The sequence below is a fragment of the Coregonus clupeaformis genome, chromosome 40, assembly GCF_020615455.1.
Source record: "Coregonus clupeaformis isolate EN_2021a chromosome 40, ASM2061545v1, whole genome shotgun sequence".
NCBI lineage: Eukaryota > Metazoa > Chordata > Actinopteri > Salmoniformes > Salmonidae > Coregonus > Coregonus clupeaformis.
This window is the reverse complement of record NC_059231.1, coordinates 1590952-1609836: the sequence shown is the minus strand read 5'-3', so window position 1 is coordinate 1609836 and position 18885 is coordinate 1590952. Positions and strand designations below refer to the sequence as shown.

The 18885-nt window shown below is 41.5% G+C and overlaps 1 protein-coding gene across 1 annotated transcript in view; it reads right to left on the bottom strand.

Moving 5' to 3' along the window:
- Window positions 1-9283, bottom strand: part of LOC121555152 (glypican-6-like) — a 149655-nt gene extending 140372 nt beyond the window's left edge. The window contains exon 1 of the mRNA XM_041868960.2: window positions 8823-9283. Within this exon, the coding sequence (XP_041724894.1) occupies window positions 8823-8976 (154 nt within the window). The 5' untranslated portion in view covers window positions 8977-9283. The remainder of the gene's footprint in view (window positions 1-8822) is intronic.
- Window positions 9284-18885: the final 9602 nt, after the last annotated feature.

Below are 18885 nucleotides of genomic sequence, written 5' to 3'. Positions count from 1 at the left end.
TCAACAGGACTGACGTGACAGACGCGGGGCTAAAGATAGATCCGACAACGGCGGTGAAGTATTCAAGGGGGCTTTGTTTTTAGATGGCTCACTGTTTTGACAGGCTGAGGGGGAATAGGGAGATATAACGTATGTATGTATGGCTGAACATTGTTGCTGCAGACACGGGCCAGGTCTTTTTTGTTAATACAAGAAGATCCACTGGGGGGGGTGTATGTAAATTACCAGTACTCCCAGAGTTGCTTGAAAAGTTAAGAGTTGACTAAAAGTTACACACTGCTGTGGGCTAAGGTGACTATCCATGAGTTTCAATTTCCTAAAATAGTGCTCTTTCACATAGGTTTCATATCACTCCATCAAATAATCTTCAACATGATCCCCAACCAAAACCATATATTCATGTCGGATTATATTAACATGACCAAGCAATTCAATCATTTATTCTCCATAGCTTCTGGTTCTATTTTAATTGGATAGCTCTGACAGATTCTGAAAGACATGGATTCCATTCCGACAGTGAAAGTATATTCTTTCACACAACCAAGTAATGATGACTTGTGTTTTAAAACATTTATTATTTACAATCTCACGAGAATCACTGGTATTTCTTGTAAATATGCATACTATATACAGTTGAAGTCGAAAGTTTACATACACTTAGGTTGGAGTCATTCAAACTCGTTTTTCAACCACTCCACAAATGTCTTGTTAACAAAATATAGTTTTGGCAAGTTGGTTAGGACATCTACTTTGTGCATGACACAAGTAATTTTTCCAACAATTGTTTACAGACAGATTATTTCACTTCTCACAATTCCAGTGGGTCAGAAGTTTACATACACTAAGCTGACTGTGCATTTAAACAGCTTGGAAAATTCCAGAAAATGATGTCATGGCTTTAGAATCTTCTGATAGGCTAATTGACATCATTTGAGTCAATTGGAGGTGTACCTGTGGATGTATCTCAAGGCCTACCTCCAAACTCAGTGCCTCTTTGCTTGACATCATGGGAAAATCAAAAGAAATGAGCCAAGACCTCAGAAAAAAAATTGTAGACCTCCACAAGTCTGGTTCATCCTTGGGAGCAATTTCCAAACGCCTGAAGGTACCACGTTCATCTGTACAAACAATAGCATGCAAGTATAAACACCATGGGACCATGCAGCCGTCATACCGCTCAGGAAGGAGATGCGTTCTGTCTCCTTGAGATGAACGTACTTTGGTGCGAAAAGTGCAAATCAATCCCAGAACAACAGCAAAAGGCCTTGTGAAGATGCTGGAGGAAACAGGTACAAAAGTATCTTATATCCACAGTAAAACAAGTCCTATATCGACATAACCTGAAAGGCCGCTCAGCAAGGAAGAAGCCACTGCTCCAAAACCGCCATAAAAAAGCCAGACTACGGTTTGCAACTGCACATGGGGACAAAGATCGTACTTTTTGGAGAAATGTCCTCTGGTCTGATGAAACAAAAATAGAACTATTTGGACATAATGACCATCGTTATGTTTGGAGGAAAAAGGGAGCTGCTTGCAAGCCGAAGAACCCCATCCCAACCTTGAAGCACGGGGGTGGCAGCATCATGCTGTGGGGTGCTTTGCTGCAGGAGGGACTGGTGCACTTCACAAAATAGATGGCATCATAAGGAAGGAAAATTATGTGGATATATTGAAGCAACATCTCAAGACATCAGTCAGGAAGTTAAAGCTTGGTCGCAAATGGGTCTTCCAAATGGACAATGACCCCAAGCATACTTCCAAAGTTGTGGCAAAATGGCTTAAGCACAACAGTCAAGGTATTGGAGTGGCCATCACAAAGCCCTGACCTCAATCCTATAGAAAATGTGTGGGCAGAACTGAAAAAGCGTGTGCGAGCAAGGAGGCCTACAAACCTGTCTCAGTTACACCAGCTCTGTAAGGAGGAATGGGCCAAAATTCACCCAACTTATTGTGGGAAGCTTGTGGAAGGCTACCCGAAACGTTTTACCCAAGTTAAACAATTTAAAGGCAATGCTACCAAATACTAATTGAGTGTATGTAAACTTCTGACCCACTGGGAATGTGATGAAAGAAATCAAATCTGAAATAAATCATTCTCTCTACTATTATTCTGACATTTCACATTCTTAAAATAAAGTGGTGATCCTAACTGACCTAAGACAGGGAATTTTTACTATAATTAAATGTCAGGAATTGTGAAAAACTGAGTTTAAATGTATTTGGCTAAGGTGTATGTAAACTTCTGACTTCAACTGTATAGTTAATTAAACAGTAATGAGATTGTCAGACATGTATTATTTATTAATAATGTATCATTATTAGTGCCAAGGAGGACGGCCTGCCTATGTGACAATGTGTGGTATCTTCTCTGAGATTACATGAGAGAGCTGCCAAGTCTAACTTAAATAATCATTTAAAAAAATGTAACAAACCATCACACAATTCTACACTATCGATCGAGACATTCAAGTTCAAACAGGGACAGGGACAATTATATATTTGGAGAGACTTTCACCTTTGACTATTATCCGTCAACAATGACTATTAAGGGATCTATTATCGTCTTTGTTGCTTATTAACACTAATTTAAAAATCAACAAGTGTGTAGAGAGGCTTAAACAAAGAAAAAAGATGCTTAGGAAAAATGACAACTCAAAACTTCAGCGCACTTAGTGCTAAAAATCAACCACAGGGATGTGGTGGCACAGAAATTAGCATTTCATCTTCCAAGCTCTCGCATCTAAAGATATAGTGTGAAGTATAATGGCACGATCTAAATTGTACTGTTGGGAATATGATCAAAACAGTGGCAAGTGTGAACAAACAGTGAGCTATTTCAACAACAAACCGAGAATGAACAATGAAAAATTGATTGAGTATACAGCAGTAAGAGAAATGCTAAATTACACATTTGTATCCAATATAAAAGAACTAAACACAATAGGGGATGAGAAAACAGCTTAATTTCTTTACAAAAGATACTGGCACCAGCGTCTACTCTGCAGGAGCTTGTTGATATGCTTTGAGCGACTGCCCTGTTATTCTGTTATTCTCCCTGAGAGGATGAAACACTAGCAGGCAGACTAGAGTCGTTCCTCCTGATCCAAGAGAGAAACCCCATCATGCAGCCCATTTTAGTATTCATGAGCATGATTATTGGCATGGAGATAAGAGGAGGCGTTTGAGAAATCCACTTTGGCATGGAGAAAAAGACATGATTGTTTGGGTCCCTGGCTTTCCTGATGATACATGATTAAATCAACAGACTATAACCCCACCACCACTACTATTTACAACACTTTCAATCACTGCCAATCCCAACAGTCCAATTAAGAACAATTCCATCACCATCCTTTTTATGAGTACCACCACCACACCATCACCGGATCCTTGATCCATCTCCACAACTGTGTATTTAGTGTGTGTGGGGGGAAGAGGTCATAATAATCTGATAATGCAGCATAGTAATACGGATGAATCATGCCAGAGGCCAGCACATTCACTTGGCCGTTCTCTCTGCTGGCCTGGCACACCCATTTAGCTCTTTTCAATCCATTCCACACATTACACGGCTCAGCAGAGATCATTTGGCTGCTTGTATACGAAGGCATGGACCACATCAAATATCAGCACTGTTATTTCTGTCCCATTCCACTGCTGGGAAAAAGGAAGGCTGAGCTGGACATGAAATGATAGGGTGGAGCTGGGACAGCTTGAGAAGCTCCACAGTGTATGTCTGTGTTCCTAAAACACACATCTACCAGGAAGGGTCTAGCAGTCTGTCTGACTCATCCTCCAAGTCCCCCTGTCGTCGTGTCTCGTCTCGGGCATTGGGTAATTCATTGGGTCAGTGAACGGAACCTGAGACAGATCTGTCACAAGCCTGTGTGCAGGGCTAGTCTTTCACCAGGCAGTGATGAGCTTGGATTAAGGAGGTATGTAATGAACTCACTGACCGTTTTTTGTGTATATATACACAGACTCAATAACCTGCAGAGGAGCTGGAGGAGCACCGGACAATTTGAGCAGTGCTGACAGTCCAATGACTGAGGACATAAAGCAGTGTACTTTCCCAGTCACTCTTAGTTTTTAAGCCTTCACCACCGTACTTGCTGACAACTTGAACCAGGGCCTCTTCAAAATGCACAGGCCGGGGCCCGCGGTATTACTGTACCAACCGGGCCTGCAGGCTCTGACTCATAGCAGCACTTCTGTCAATAACGCTGACACCCCTGCTGACATTCTACCTGACCTGGCTGATTCTGATCACACACTCTGGTCAGAACCTGTCTGCTCCAACTGAGTCCCACAAACCCATTCAATATAAACCGCTGGTCTGATACAATACGAGTGGTATAGCATGCTACCTGTAGACTAGGCTCTCTTGAAAGTAGCTTTGAACGAGCCTAATCACCCTCAATAAGCCTAAATTATGATTCACTACATGTTTACGTTGGCATTGCTTATGTTAATAACCTGTAAATTAATGTTTTCACAAGAAGTTGTGCAGAGACACCATCTGGTTATATGAAGGAATTACAATCAAATTAAGCTATATTTAAACCTCTAATGAATTCTAACTAGGCATGATGTACAACATCTTCAGTCTCTGAGGCATCAGACATCAACCCATCTCTCTTTGACCACAACTCGAGGTTGACGGCACTCCTCTTGGGGACATGGCCAAAAGCAACAGACCTCAACTCAACTGATTATGCAGTGAAGATCTTTGGACAGGATTCAATCAAAACACATTGTTTCCAGGCACACAAAGTAAAATGATACACAGAGCTTCCTACCCTATACCACAGTTAGAATTCACATTAAATATTTGAAGGATTGGCTTCACACCAATAGGCTAGCGAATGAAAATATCAACCTGATTATGCAATATAGAGACTTTTTTTCATCTCAATTGTACATTAAACCAAAACTATAACACACTCTTAGAAAAAAGGGTGCTATCTAGAACATAAAGGGGTTATTCGGCTGTCCCTATAGGAGAACCCTTTGAAGATCCCCTTTGGGTTCCAGGTAGGACCCTTTTGGGTTCCAGGTAGAACCCTTTCCACAGAGGGTTCTACATGGAACCCAAAAGGGTTCTACCTGGAACCAAAAAGGGTTCTCCTATGGGTACAGCTCCTATAGGAACCTGTTTTTCTAAGGGCATGCTCAGCTCTGTATGGTCTATTGACTGGCATGCCGGTTGTAGACTATTGAAACTTAACAAGGCTATTACAGTGGGGGAAAAAAGTATTTAGTCAGCCACCAATTGTGCAAGTTCTCCCACTTAAAAAGATGAGAGAGGCCTGTAATTTTCATCATAGGTACACGTCAACTATGACAGACAAATTGAGAAGAAAAAAATCCAGAAAATCACATTGTAGGATTTTTTATGAATTTATTTGCAAATTATGGTGGAAAATAAGTATTTGGTCACCTACAAACAAGCAAGATTTCTGGCTCTCACAGACCTGTAACTTCTTCTTTAAGAGGCTCCTCTGTCCTCCACTTGTTACCTGTATTAATGGCACCTGTTTGAACTTGTTATCAGTATAAAAGACACCTGTCCACAACCTCAAACAGTCACACTCCAAACTCCACTATGGCCAAGACCAAAGAGCTGTCAAAGGACACCAGAAACAAAATTGTAGACCTGCACCAGGCTGGGAAGACTGAATCTGCAATAGGTAAGCAGCTTGGTTTGAAGAAATCAACTGTGGGAGCAATTATTAGGAAATGGAAGACATACAAGAACACTGATAATCTCCCTCGATCTGGGGATCCACGCAAGATCTCACCACGTGGGGTCAAAATGATCACAAGAACGGTGAGCAAAAATCCCAGAACCACACGGGGGGACCTAGTGAATGACCTGCAGAGAGCTGGGACCAAAGTAACAAAGCCTACCATCAGTAACACACTACGCCGCCAGGGACTCAAATCCTGCAGTGCGAGACGTGTCCCCCCTGCTTAAGCCAGTACATGTCCAGGCCCGTCTGAAGTTTGCTAGGGTGCATTTGGATGATCCAGAAGAGGATTGGGAGAATGTCATATGGTCAGATGAAACCAAAATATAACTTTTTGGTAAAAACTCAACTCGTCGTGTTTGGAGGACAAAGAATGCTGAGTTGCATCCAAAGAACACCATACCTACTGTGAAGCATGGGGGTGGAAACATCATGCTTAGGGGCTGTTTTTCTGCAAAGGGACCAGGACGACTGATCCGTGTAAAGGAAAGAATGAATGGGGCCATGTATCGTGAGATTTTGAGTGAAAACCTCCTTCCATCAGCAAGGGCATTGAAGATGAAACGTGGCTGGGTCTTTCAGCATGACAATGATCCCAAACACACCGCCCGGGCAACGAAGGAGTGGCTTCGTAAGAAGCATTTCAAGGTCCTGGAGTGGCCTAGCCAGTCTCCAGATCTCAACCCCATAGAAAATCTTTGGAGGGAGTTGAAAGTCTGTGTTGCCCAGCGACAGCCCCCAAAACATCACTGCTCTAGAGGAGATTTGCATGGAGGAATGGGCCAAAATACCAGCAACAGTGTGTGAAAACCTTGTGAAGACTTACAGAAAACGTTTGACCTGTGTCATTGCCAACAAAGGTTATATAACAAAGTATTGAGAAACTTTTGTTATTGACCAAATACTTATTTTCCACCATAATTTGCAAATAAATTCATTAAAAATCCTACAATGTGATTTTCTGGATATTTTTTCTCATTTTGTCTGTCATAGTTGACGTGTACCTATGATGAAAATTACAGGCCTCTCTCATCTTTTTAAGTGGGAGAACTTGCACAATTGGTGGCTGACTAAATACTTTTTTTCCCCACTGTAGATGAGACACCATTTGCACCAGTGGCAGTGACACAGAGATGTTTACATCACTATTATTAATAAATAAAGGATATGTACACGACTGTGTCGGCTAAACAGACAACACACTCACTCTCAGACTTTCAGCAATCAATTTGCTGAGGTGTTGACATTGCATAAATCATAGTCAGTCATTGCCATTCCTGAAGACAAATGGGGTCAACACCCATGTGGATGTGATCAAAGTGCTCCCATACAGCTGCATCACTCAGAGATGACAGACTGGGCTTTCATTTATTGGAGATTAGACGTCAACGAGAGGAGTGTGCCTACATTTGGGGATTTAATCAGTTTGATATTCAAGCCCGTCTATGAACAGGTGTGCTTGTTATCAAATATACAGCCTTTTACCGGTGCCATATTTCTGTCTAACTACAGAATGATGGGATCATGACATCATGATATTAATGGTCTGGGCAGACAAAGTTTATACTCATATGGCAAGGGAAAGAGGAAACAACTAACATCATCTTTGATCCACTTCATGCATACAATCGATCATCATTACCTAAACAAAATCATTTCAATGTTCCTTACGACAACTCTCCTTGTGCAAATCTACCCTTGTGAATGCTGGAGCAGAACACTGAAGCAATAATGTCGTTTCTGACTGAGCCAGTCACAGCTTGCCTTGGGTGGGTCTGAAAAATTCAAGCCTCCATGGCCTGAAGTAGAGAAAGTCCATATAAATATTTCTGAAGACCAGCAGGCTACCATTATGTATTTACAAACATATTACAAGAAATATCTTAATAGCATCATGGCAGCATTACCCTGTGGTTCACACACGGGAATAATAATAATAATAATATGCCATTTAGCAGACGCTTTTATCCAAAGCGACTTACAGTCATGCGTGCATAAATTTTTTTCTTGTGTATGGGTGGTCCTGGGGATCGAACCCACTACCCTGGCGTTACAAGCGCCATGCTCTACCAGCTGAGCTACAGAGGACCACATATTGGTTGGAAATTTAATTGCACTGATGTTTGCAATGACTTGAGGGAGCATTACATGACAGCGTCATTGTCACTTTATTAACAAGACAGAAATCAATCCAGTGAATGCATGGCTGATGATTATGAATTATTTAGACACAGAGGCACAAAGAAGACACAGAGACCTCTACTGGCCACACCAGCACATCTAATGCCAGCAGGTTTATTCTGCTGCTTCCATTGACATATTATTCAGAATGTTAGATAGACAAAGACATTACTTTATTCAGTCAAATATTAAAATTGACATTATGTCAAGGACTGCATGTATTCTATTTTAGTGTAGGCTAGTGGATATATTTAGGATTAACTTTGAATCAATGAACGAAAGTATCACGGATGGGAATGTTATAAACTGGGCTACTGTGATATATCTGCATTAGGCTACTTTGATTAGGAATTAATCAAGAGTTTAAGTTGCTAAATAGTTTTATTTCTAAGGAGTTTGTATTGTAGGCTGGTCATTAAAACATATTGTACAATGTCAAACTAACCTAGGTAGGACTAAGGTCCGTGTTAAAACAGTGTGTGTTTAGTTATAGTAATTATTCTGGCTACATTTCTATCACACATACATTTCCTTCATAAAGCAAAATCAACCACAACTTCATGGATGACAGGTGAGTATAGCCTTCATTCAACAGCAACAACACTTTCATATTGCATTGCATTATCATAATAAACAACTATATCCCTAAATAAAATGTATGTGCTTTGTAGCCTAAAGCCAAGGCACCGGTTTTCAAAATGTCCTTTCACGCGCACTATAGTAGTCAGTGATGTAAATTAGAACATTATGTTGCATAGTATTAGATTTGTTCTTCTTATCCACATTATATGGTTTATTATGCCATAAGTATACCCACTTTACACCTATCGACTGTGTTCAATACATCATTATATTGACAGGTAGCACTCACATCTTACGTTCCCTTCTTACCTGACATTTCTTGCAGAGGAACATTTTCAAAACTGAAGCCTTTTGCGATAGAAGCTTGTCTAACCTCACTGCAGTTATGTGCTTTAAAATCTGCTCCAGCGGCAACGGACAGCGCCACAGATAAAGTCCATAGGACGGTCCGTATTCTCAACATCGTGCACTTCTGTGATGAATCCTTCTTTAATCCTCTGCAGATTCCCGTTTAGAGAGGAACTCCACTGCACTGCATCCGCAGGTAGTAGGTACTAACAACTCAACGTCTAATGGTTACCACTTTTCTACAACTGTCTATCATAACAGCTTTCTCAATCAAAATGTGTTTATTTTGCCAACGATGGTTGACGGTCCCGCATTGACGCAGAAAACAGAATGTTGTGAGTCCAGGTAAAACCACATGGATCCAACAGAGAGCGGGCTCTCAACGTGTTCACTCAACTTCACTCAGAGAAAGCGCCGTCGGGTGTTATATGTTACTGTAGAAAGTCGAAATGCTCAGGACTGGAGAGGGAGACACCTATGATGCGTTAGTAAATCAGAGAGGGTGGGAAAACATGGAGTGGAGTCAGTCTCGCCAGACTGTCAAAGTAGATTTCACATGGATTGGATTGCTCCTGATTGGGTGATAAAGCCTACCATTGCTTTACTGGCAGTTAAATGAATGTACTGTCCTGGTTTAACAGCATTTAAAAGCAATAACAGCATTTCTTTCATATTTCTTTCTTCATCTTGATTTGATTTGATACTACACCATATTATATGATTATTACATCATTACATTGCTTGACCAACTCAACAGCCAGTTGGTAGGCCTACCAGATCAATAAATACCAGTAGCCTACTGTCCATGACAGTGGTTCTCTATGAGATAACTTTCCATTTCAGAGCCTGTGTTGAACAATGGGGCTGTCCTTGTATAGGGATTCGACTGAATCAGGACAAGGTGACCACGATTGATGGATTTGGTCAAACCTGACATTGATTATCAGTAGATTTTATGACTAGCTCAGGTATAATCTTCTTACAGTCGTGGTGTGACTGAGGTGACTGTGTGGCACTGGTATATTGGCTGTGTTGTGTGGAGACCATGCTTGAACCTTTCAGTGCTTTAATGATTTTTCAGCAGCTTAGTACCGGAGTAGATCAACAGTGGATTATCATCACGGCTGCAATACCATGGCGAACGCTACACTTCCACCTCCGTTAGATGTCAGAGTTACATTTACTGTTCCATTCAGACTGGCTGGTGCACAATGTTAAGGGGTGTTAACACAGCATACTGTGACAGGGTATTTTCTCCATAGTGAGCTAAAATGTAACATGATATACAAATACTGCATTACTGATCCTTTGTGGGGTGATGATCAATTGTGGATATTTGAAAGTAGGGAGTTTAACTGATTGTATCTAGGCACAGCAAAATGTTCTATGCCAACAAAGCATTGATATTACCTTGGCTTTGCCACATATTGCATAAGACACATAACTTATTTAATTCACATGGGAGGTAGGCTATCCCCCCCAGCTTATTTCCAAGGCTTAAAGAGATTCTCGGGTACTTTTGTATACGTTTTAGCTAGCAGTCCTGAAAGTAGCACTCACGAGCCAAAAGTGGTCCCCGAAAATGGTGTACTACGTCACATATGTGCAGATATGTGTACGACGTCATTGCTCTCTCTCTCTCTCTCTCTCTCTCTCTCTCTCTCTCTCTCTCTCTCTCTCTCTCTCTCTCTCTCTCTCTCTCTCTCTCTCTCTCTCTCTCTCTCTCTATCTCTCTCTCTATCTACTCTCTCTCTCTCTCTCTCTCTCTCTCTCTCTCTCTCTCTCTTGCTCTGCTGTATCTACTGAGCTGTTGAGCCCGCCCTGCAACCTCATTGGATAATGCTGGGCAGGCCTCTTGCTAGCTTATCAAGTGCGAGGGGCTGAAGCTCATTGGCTAGAACTCGAATTGCTAGGGGCTGGCCCACGTAGGGGGAAAATGTAGGGAAAATGGCACAGCATAACTTCAAGGAAACAGTCGCTTTCAAACTAGGGATTTCGTGGCTAATTGAGGTAAGACAGTAATTCTGCTCATAGATTATGCATGTATGAACTACACATTGACACATCCAGCCCAAAGCAGAAGGTTAAAAAAATACTTAGTAGTCACCAAAGTTCCGGAGCATGTCTTTAACACAGAACTCCAAGGTTTGTTTGGAAACAGTAACGACAGGAATCTTATCATAGAATATGGGAGATGGAGAAATATACGCCACAATGTATAGGGGTCTGTTGAATATATTCATTGAATGTCAAAGACAATTGCTCATGAGCTAGATATCTTCCAGGCAACTCTCATTTCTGGAAGAGTTGTTCCACAAAGAGTACGAGTGTAAAAGCATGGTCAGAAAGGTCCCACATACAGTTGAAGTCGGAAGTTTACATACACTCGTTTTTCAACCACTCCACAAATGTCTTGTTAACAAAATATAGTTTTGGCAAGTTGGTTAGGACATCTACTTTGTGCATGACACAAGTAATTTTTCCAACAATTGTTTACAGACAGATTATTTCACTTCTCACAATTCCAGTGGGTCAGAAGTTTACATACACTAAGTTGACTGTGCCTTTAAACAGCTTGGAAAATTCCAGAAAATGATGTCATGGCTTTAGAAGCTTCTGATAGGCTAATTGACATCATTTGAGTCAATTGGAGGTGTACCTGTGGATGTATCTCAAGGCCTACCTCCAAACTCAGTGCCTCTTTGCTTGACATCATGGGAAAATCAAAAGAAATCAGCCAAGACCTCAGAAAAAAATGTGTAGACCTCCACAAGTCTGGTTCATCCTTGAGAGCAATTTCCAAACGCCTGAAGGTACCACGTTCATCTGTACAAACAACAGTATGCAAGTATAAACACCATGGGACCACGCAGCCGTCATACCGCTCAGGAAGGAGATGCGTTCTGTCTCCTTGAGATGAACGTACTTTGGTGCGAAAAGTGCAAATCAATCCCAGAACAACAGCAAAAGACCTTGTGAAGATGCTGGACAATGACCCCAAGCATACTTCCAAAGTTGTGGCAAAATGGCTTAAGGACAACAAAGTCAAGGTATTGGAGTGGCCATCACAAAGCCCTGACCTCAATCCTATAGAACATTTGTGGGCAGAACTGAAAAAGCGTGTGCGAGCAAGGAGGCCTACAAACCTGACTCAGTTACACCAGCTCTGTCAGGAGGAATGGGCCAAAATTCACCCAACTTATTGTGGGAAGCTTGTGGAAGGCTATCCGAAATGTTTGACCCAAGTTAAACAATTTAAAGGCAATGCCACCAAATGCTAATTGAGTGTATGTAAACTTCTGACCCACTGGGAATGTGATGAAATAAATAAAAGCTGAAATAAATCATTCTCTCTACTATTATTCTGACATTTCACATTCTTAAAATAAATTGGTGATCCTAACTGACCTAAGGCAGGGAATTTTTACTATGATTAAATGTCAGGAATTGTGAAAAACTGAGTTTAAATGTATTTGGCTAAGGTGTATGTAAACTTCCGACTTCAACTGTACATTCTGAAATTCCTGAGGCAAGTGAAGACTCAGAATACATTTACAGTGCTCACTCCTCACTCACTTTCAGCAAATTCCTCATTGTGTCAGACAAACACGTCTTTGGGGTATTTTTGACGCTGACTCTGTGAAATTAAACTAATGAATAATAAAAGGGCAACAACAAACAGTATGCAAATACAGCGAGAAATAACAACTGTATTAATGTTCTCCTTGACAGACTCTGGCTTTTGCTTTTAATTCAATAGCAGAACAATTCTATTCAATGTAGTCACACACCAGTGGAAAACCATGGTTTAGTTGTCAAAGAGAAAAGGACAGGTTGGGAATTCAGATATGTTATGATAAGTGGTAAAAATCATTACCCCTCCTGATCTTTCTAAAAGCAAAATCTAAACTCATCCCCAGGACCTGTCAACTTTACAAACCCCAATTAGTATAATTATGTTAACAGCGATAGCATAGCAGGATCATCTGAATGTAGCCAACCCTGAGCAGGGAATTCACCTGACACAGCCTGTGAACCATCAGGAAACAGCCTGGTGAAGAAATTCAACTGTGTAGATTAGGAAATAAAAGTAAATGCACTGCCATTGCATGACCATTTCAATGATCTACTGTATCTCTGGAGTATATGGGTCTGCAATAATTTAGTCATGGCTGAAATTGTTATGACACTATTGTTCAAGGATGGTAGACAGGAGCCCATTACTGTTTCACAGAGGATTGCTGTTATCTATGTTGCTGCTGTTGTTATTTGGCTTTTATATGCACTGCAACACACCCCAAAAAATAGTATTGTCTGTAAAGCTGTGATAGTCAACCACTATTTGAAAGACTTGTCGGAAATGTCTTGAGGAAAGACATCATGGATAAATAAATGTTTTTTATTCATTTACATTTGCTCTGCAAGACTTCTATCTTTCACTTTTTACATCCTATTGTGCATCTCTTGCTGACTCATCTGGCGCAAGGAGGAAACAAGGAGGAAACAAGGAGGAAACAAGGAGGAAACAAGGAGGAAACAAGGATGAAACAAGGACGAAACAAGGATGAAACAAGGACGAAACAAGGATGAAACAAGGATGAAACAAGGACGAAACAAGGATGAAACAAGGATGAAACAAGGACGAAACAAGGATGAAACAAGGACGAAACAAGGATGAAACAAGGACGAAACAAGCATGAAACAAGGACGAAACAAGCATGAAACAAGGACGAAACAAGGATGAAACAAGGACGAAACAAGCATGAAACAAGGACGAAACAAGCATGAAACAAGGACGAAACAAGGATGAAACAAGGACGTAACAAGGACGAAACAAGGACGTAACAAGGACGAAACAAGGACGAAACAAGGACGAAACAAGGACGAAACAAGGATGAAACAAGGACGAAACAAGCATGAAACAAGGATGAAACAAAATGCAGATTTCAGATTTTAATGAACATTAAACAGTACAGACATCCAATGCAGAGAATTATACATGAATATGTTGGACGTCAGTTAGATCAAGTCCAATTGAATCATTAGCTAGATAATTGTGTAATTGTGGCAAATCTTTCAATAGCATCCCTGTGCATTTTAATTGACTGAAATTCGATATTGTGATGTGCTTTATTGTGGTATGAATGAGTTAACATATGCTTTGGATGTATCAAGATAATAGTTGTTTACGGTACATGACTTAACTTAATTGCGACCCATGGGGCGGCGCGCAATTGGCCCAGCGTCGTCCAGGGTAGGGGAGGGAATGGCCGGCAGGGATGTAGCTCAGTTGATAGAGCATGGCGTTTGTAACGCCAGGGTTGTGGGTTTGATTCCCACAGGGGGTAGGAAAAAAATTAAATTAAATAAAATATGTATGCATTCACTAACTGTAAGTCGCTCTGGATAAGAGCGTCTGCTAAATGACTAAAATGTAAAAATGTTAACATATCTGAGAATCACTCCCTGATAAAAACACAACTTTTACCCTAGGAAGGATTGAGACCTACAGTAGGGATGATACGCTGACCTCCAGACTTAATCCGCCCCTCAACATAACATCCTGCTGGGTTTAATTCAAGCTCTGGGACCAAAGGTATCTCACTCTGGTAAATGGCCAGATTTCATTTTGTTATGTGTCCCTTTCAGTCCTCCAGGAATAAAAACAGGGTAAAGCATTCATAGAATTCGGACCGTGACGTAATGAATATGAATATGCACTTCTGACCTCCTCATCCTCTGGCATTAGGGGATTTCTGAGTGCTTAGTATGAATGATGCCTGTGGATCACCCACAGGGCAGTGGGAGGTAAACTAGAAATGTAAGCAATCTGCTGAATACAGTATACAGGAAACATGGTGGCACGTTCATTTCAGATCCAAAATAAATTGATTCTGGTTTCAAATGAAGTCCCTTTATCCAATCAAGACAATCGGCAGCTAACGGCTACAGAGAGTGGCCCTATTTTCGGGGGAATTGAGAGCATTTGCAATGCTTGTATAATGTAAGTGTTGCTGAGTGGCTTTTACAATAATTACTATTAACACTTTATGAAGTCTTAAGACGTGATACTTTAGATCGATCCCCTAATGAGTGGCCTCAAGGCAGTTACAGGCAGTTATCACATCGAGCACATTGAATTACAATGTTGATGGGAAACCTGCAGAAGAGGCATTGGGCTTGTTCGACATTGCACACTGATCAACAAAGAACCTTGCATCATAAATAACTACTCATTATAATTTGTAGATCAGTAGGTCAGTCCCAAATTACCCATGATACATTACGGTTTTCATCCTCTCGAACACAGCCATTATTGTTGACATTCTGCACACCACTTGAAAGAGTTTCCACTGTGTCAATACATCTAATGACCAGCGAAGGGTCATGGACAGATGTCGCTGTCTGACATCGTCGGCGTGACAACATGTTGCCTGTTCCAAGGGAAGATTAAAGGAAGGATTCTGGTCCTGCAGTCATATCCTCAGACACTGGAAATGTACATTTTATCCTTCCTCTAACTTTCCCACAGAGGATTAGTTGTTTAACAGTGAACTGCTGTATCATTCTTTTTCTCCAGATGTGGGTAAAGGTAATGGACAGTGGCAAATTCTTTGATGTCTTTGTCTCTGCAGATATCCAATGAATTTGCATGAATGTTAAACAGGACAGGTTTAACATGCAGGCAGTTTAAGCAGCCAGAGCAGAGCCTTTAAGCTGTGAATTCTATGGTCTCCCCTGTGGTTAATTTATGAAGGTGGCATTAAACAGCAGTCAAAGTTAATATCTACTGCCACAACATTGCTCATAACAGTGGTACATATCAACCAGAAAATCCTGAAACTTTTGTCAGTACATTTCTTCTAGATTTACAGTTTACAGGACGTGTGGTTTGTGTACTAATTAATTAAGCTCTTGTTTTAAATGTCAGCAGAGTTGACATAGACGTGCAGTGAGCTGACTGATTGCTTACTGTCAATGGCTTTAGAGCAGCAACAAAAAATATCATCCACATAATATTCCTGAACGGATTGGTGCTACACCAATCATATTCAAATGTCAGGACAATAAAACATTACGTTGTTCAAAATCAATAGGCTTTAGAGCAAGATTAGCTTGATCCCCTCTTCCCCTCTTCACACTAGTTCCTGCTCGGTCATAGCTGTCTACGCACGCTCTGAGACGTGTAGTCAGCATGTTTTACAGTAATTCACATTCAAATAGACACTTGGAAAAGGTGAATGATGGAGTGAGCTCAGATTTGGTCATTTGTTATACATTTAAGATTGGTCCTAACCATTAGAGGAAGACTATACATCGATTTTAATCAAAAGGCATGACACCTAGTAATTATATGTTGTTATGATATGTTCTAGACGGAGTGAAAGACCAGCAAATGACTCATAATGTAGCCAAGTCACTTTAATGCATGTAGAGGTCAATGTTAAAAACATCAGGTTAGGAAAGGCAAAGCTTCTGGCGTCTCCCAGGCAACATCAAGGTTGAGTAGCCAAGTGGTTTAGCTGCACCTGGCTGCAGGTTTGAATCACAGATGTAGCCATTGGAAGTACCCCAGAGAAAATGTCAGCCACTTTATTACTTTTTATAGACTTGGGATAAAAGAGACCGTTCAATTCTGCAGTGTCAATACAATAACGGAATCCCTTTATAGGCGATACTGAACTTGCTTCGAGTTTAGAGAGGCGGGCCGGTAACTCGCCGGTAGCGTCGAGGTTAGCGAGGCAGTTCGAACCACTGAGCGGCCTGCGGGGAAATCTGCATGCTCCAATATCCCCGTATACTACCTACCGCCATTGTGTCCTTCAGCAAGAGTTCCAGGGGTGCTGCTCTGTGATGTGTGTGTTGTGTGTCAGGTTGGTTAGTGTGACAGCAAAAAAAATAAAGAATATCCGTGCAAATGGACCAATAAAGCAAGTACTGTAACAAGCACTTCTAGCCTGAAGAGACAGGATCAAGGACCATGGTCATGATAACGGTCATGTCCAGCCATGAAGATGCCAGACCCAATCCTCCACACATGAGCAGTCTGTTCTCCTCTCCTGTCCTCTAAAAGAGACCAAGCCAGTCCCATGGCAAGTCAAGCAAAGAACGTATTTCTCATACCTCCACATGAGCTAACGGCACATAATAGCTTTTCTCAGGTTACCCCAGTATTTTACCCTTCAGCTCACAACGACCAGCAGGGCATCCATCCTGCTTGTTCTGTCATGAACAGGAACCGGATGGACGGATCGATACGACCCAGTTAGAACCACTGCATTGCTCAAATCCAAAAGGCCCCAGTCTCATCTTTAGCATGAGCCTGCTAGACAATGTGTTGTTAATAATGGATCCAGTTGTTCTGCTGTCTGCTGATCACGCGGTGAGACACACTAACTGCCCGCTGTCTGAATACTAATAGCCCTTCCATTGTTATTTCTCTGATGCAATCAATTCTAATCTAGAGCCAATGGTCAATCACTTGACGCTGAAACATAAATGCCTGCAGATGAGGACAGGAGGAGATGGAGGGTCAGCTTGGCATTGCTGCTGATGTCCCACAGTCCTCCTCTCTCGTTGGGGCTGGGTCTGGAGCTGGGCTGAACGCCCTGGCTCTGCTTGGTAAATAAAACAATAGAAACAGGCATACCTCCTCTTGACATCCTCCCTGGCTCTCCTCTGTAGTTTTATCTGCCTCTATGTACCTGCCAGAGACAATAATGACTTGGAGCATTCTGTGGGCCTGGAAGATGCTCTGAAAACATATTGCAAGTTAAATTACCAAAGGGACTTCGTAGGACACTGCAAACCTGATGGCGGATAAACACTGATAAGGGAAGATGGATGATGCAGAGATTTAAGGAGGTATAGCACTGACATGGCCAGGCTACTACTGTACCCATACAGACTTTCGTGATCATATGTTTTGCACTGGAGACGATCTTGTGTTGAAAAGCAAAAAGTATGCTGCATCCCTAAACAATGTAACATCAATCAGTCACATTACTGTAACGAAACAGGTGATACTCTTCCTGTGGGGTTCTAATAGCAGCTGACTATATCTGATAGAATGAACAGGAATCACTGTGGCCTGTTTAAAACACTGCGTCTGATCTGGGGCCTGTTTAAAACACTGCGTCTGATCTGGGGCCTGTTTAAAACACTGCGTCTGATCTGGGGCCTGTTTAAAACACTGCGTCTGATCTGGGGCCTGTTTAAAACACTGCGTCTGATCTGGGGCTTGTTTAAAACGCTGCGTCTGATCTGGGGCTTGTTTAAAACGCTGCGTCTGATCTGGGGCCTGTTTAAAATGCTGTGTCTGATCTGGGGCTTGTTTAAAACGCTGCGTCTGATCTGGGGCTTGTTTAAAACGCTACATCTGATCCGGTAATAGTTGCACCATTGAGAGCATCTTGACTGGCTGCACTACCACTTGGTATGGCAACTGCTTGGCATCCGACCACAAGGCGCTACAGAGGGTAGTGCGTCCCAGTACGGCCCAGTGCATCACCAGAAAGTTGGTTAGCCCTCTTTGATGTTACGTAGGTTGATATATAGCTATGTTTTCATTAATAAAGCCCTGTTACAAAAAGTCCCACTGCACCTAACATCATCACTAAACTTTAGACGTACGAGTTACCACACCCAGTCTCAGGGATGGCTAACTCTGGAAGTTCCTTTGGTCTCTACTGATTTAGGTAAATCAGCTTTTAGTTTTCTTGCACCTTATTTGTGGAAAAATCTTCAAAATGTTCTTAAATGTGATGTTTTGGTGCCTCTAGGGTAATTCAGAAAGCTGATTGAGGACCTTATTACTGATGAATGTGTTGTTTTTTATCACTGTGTTTTTCTTTCTGCTTCCATTTTGTATTGATATTGATGTGTGTATTTTCTGTAATTTCTGTAATTCAGGGCTCATCTGTAAAAGAGACCTTGGTTAAATAAAATAGAAAATCCCTGGGGCCAAGCTCCCTGAAATTCAGGACCGCTATACCAGGAGGTGTCAGAGGAAGGCCCTAGACAT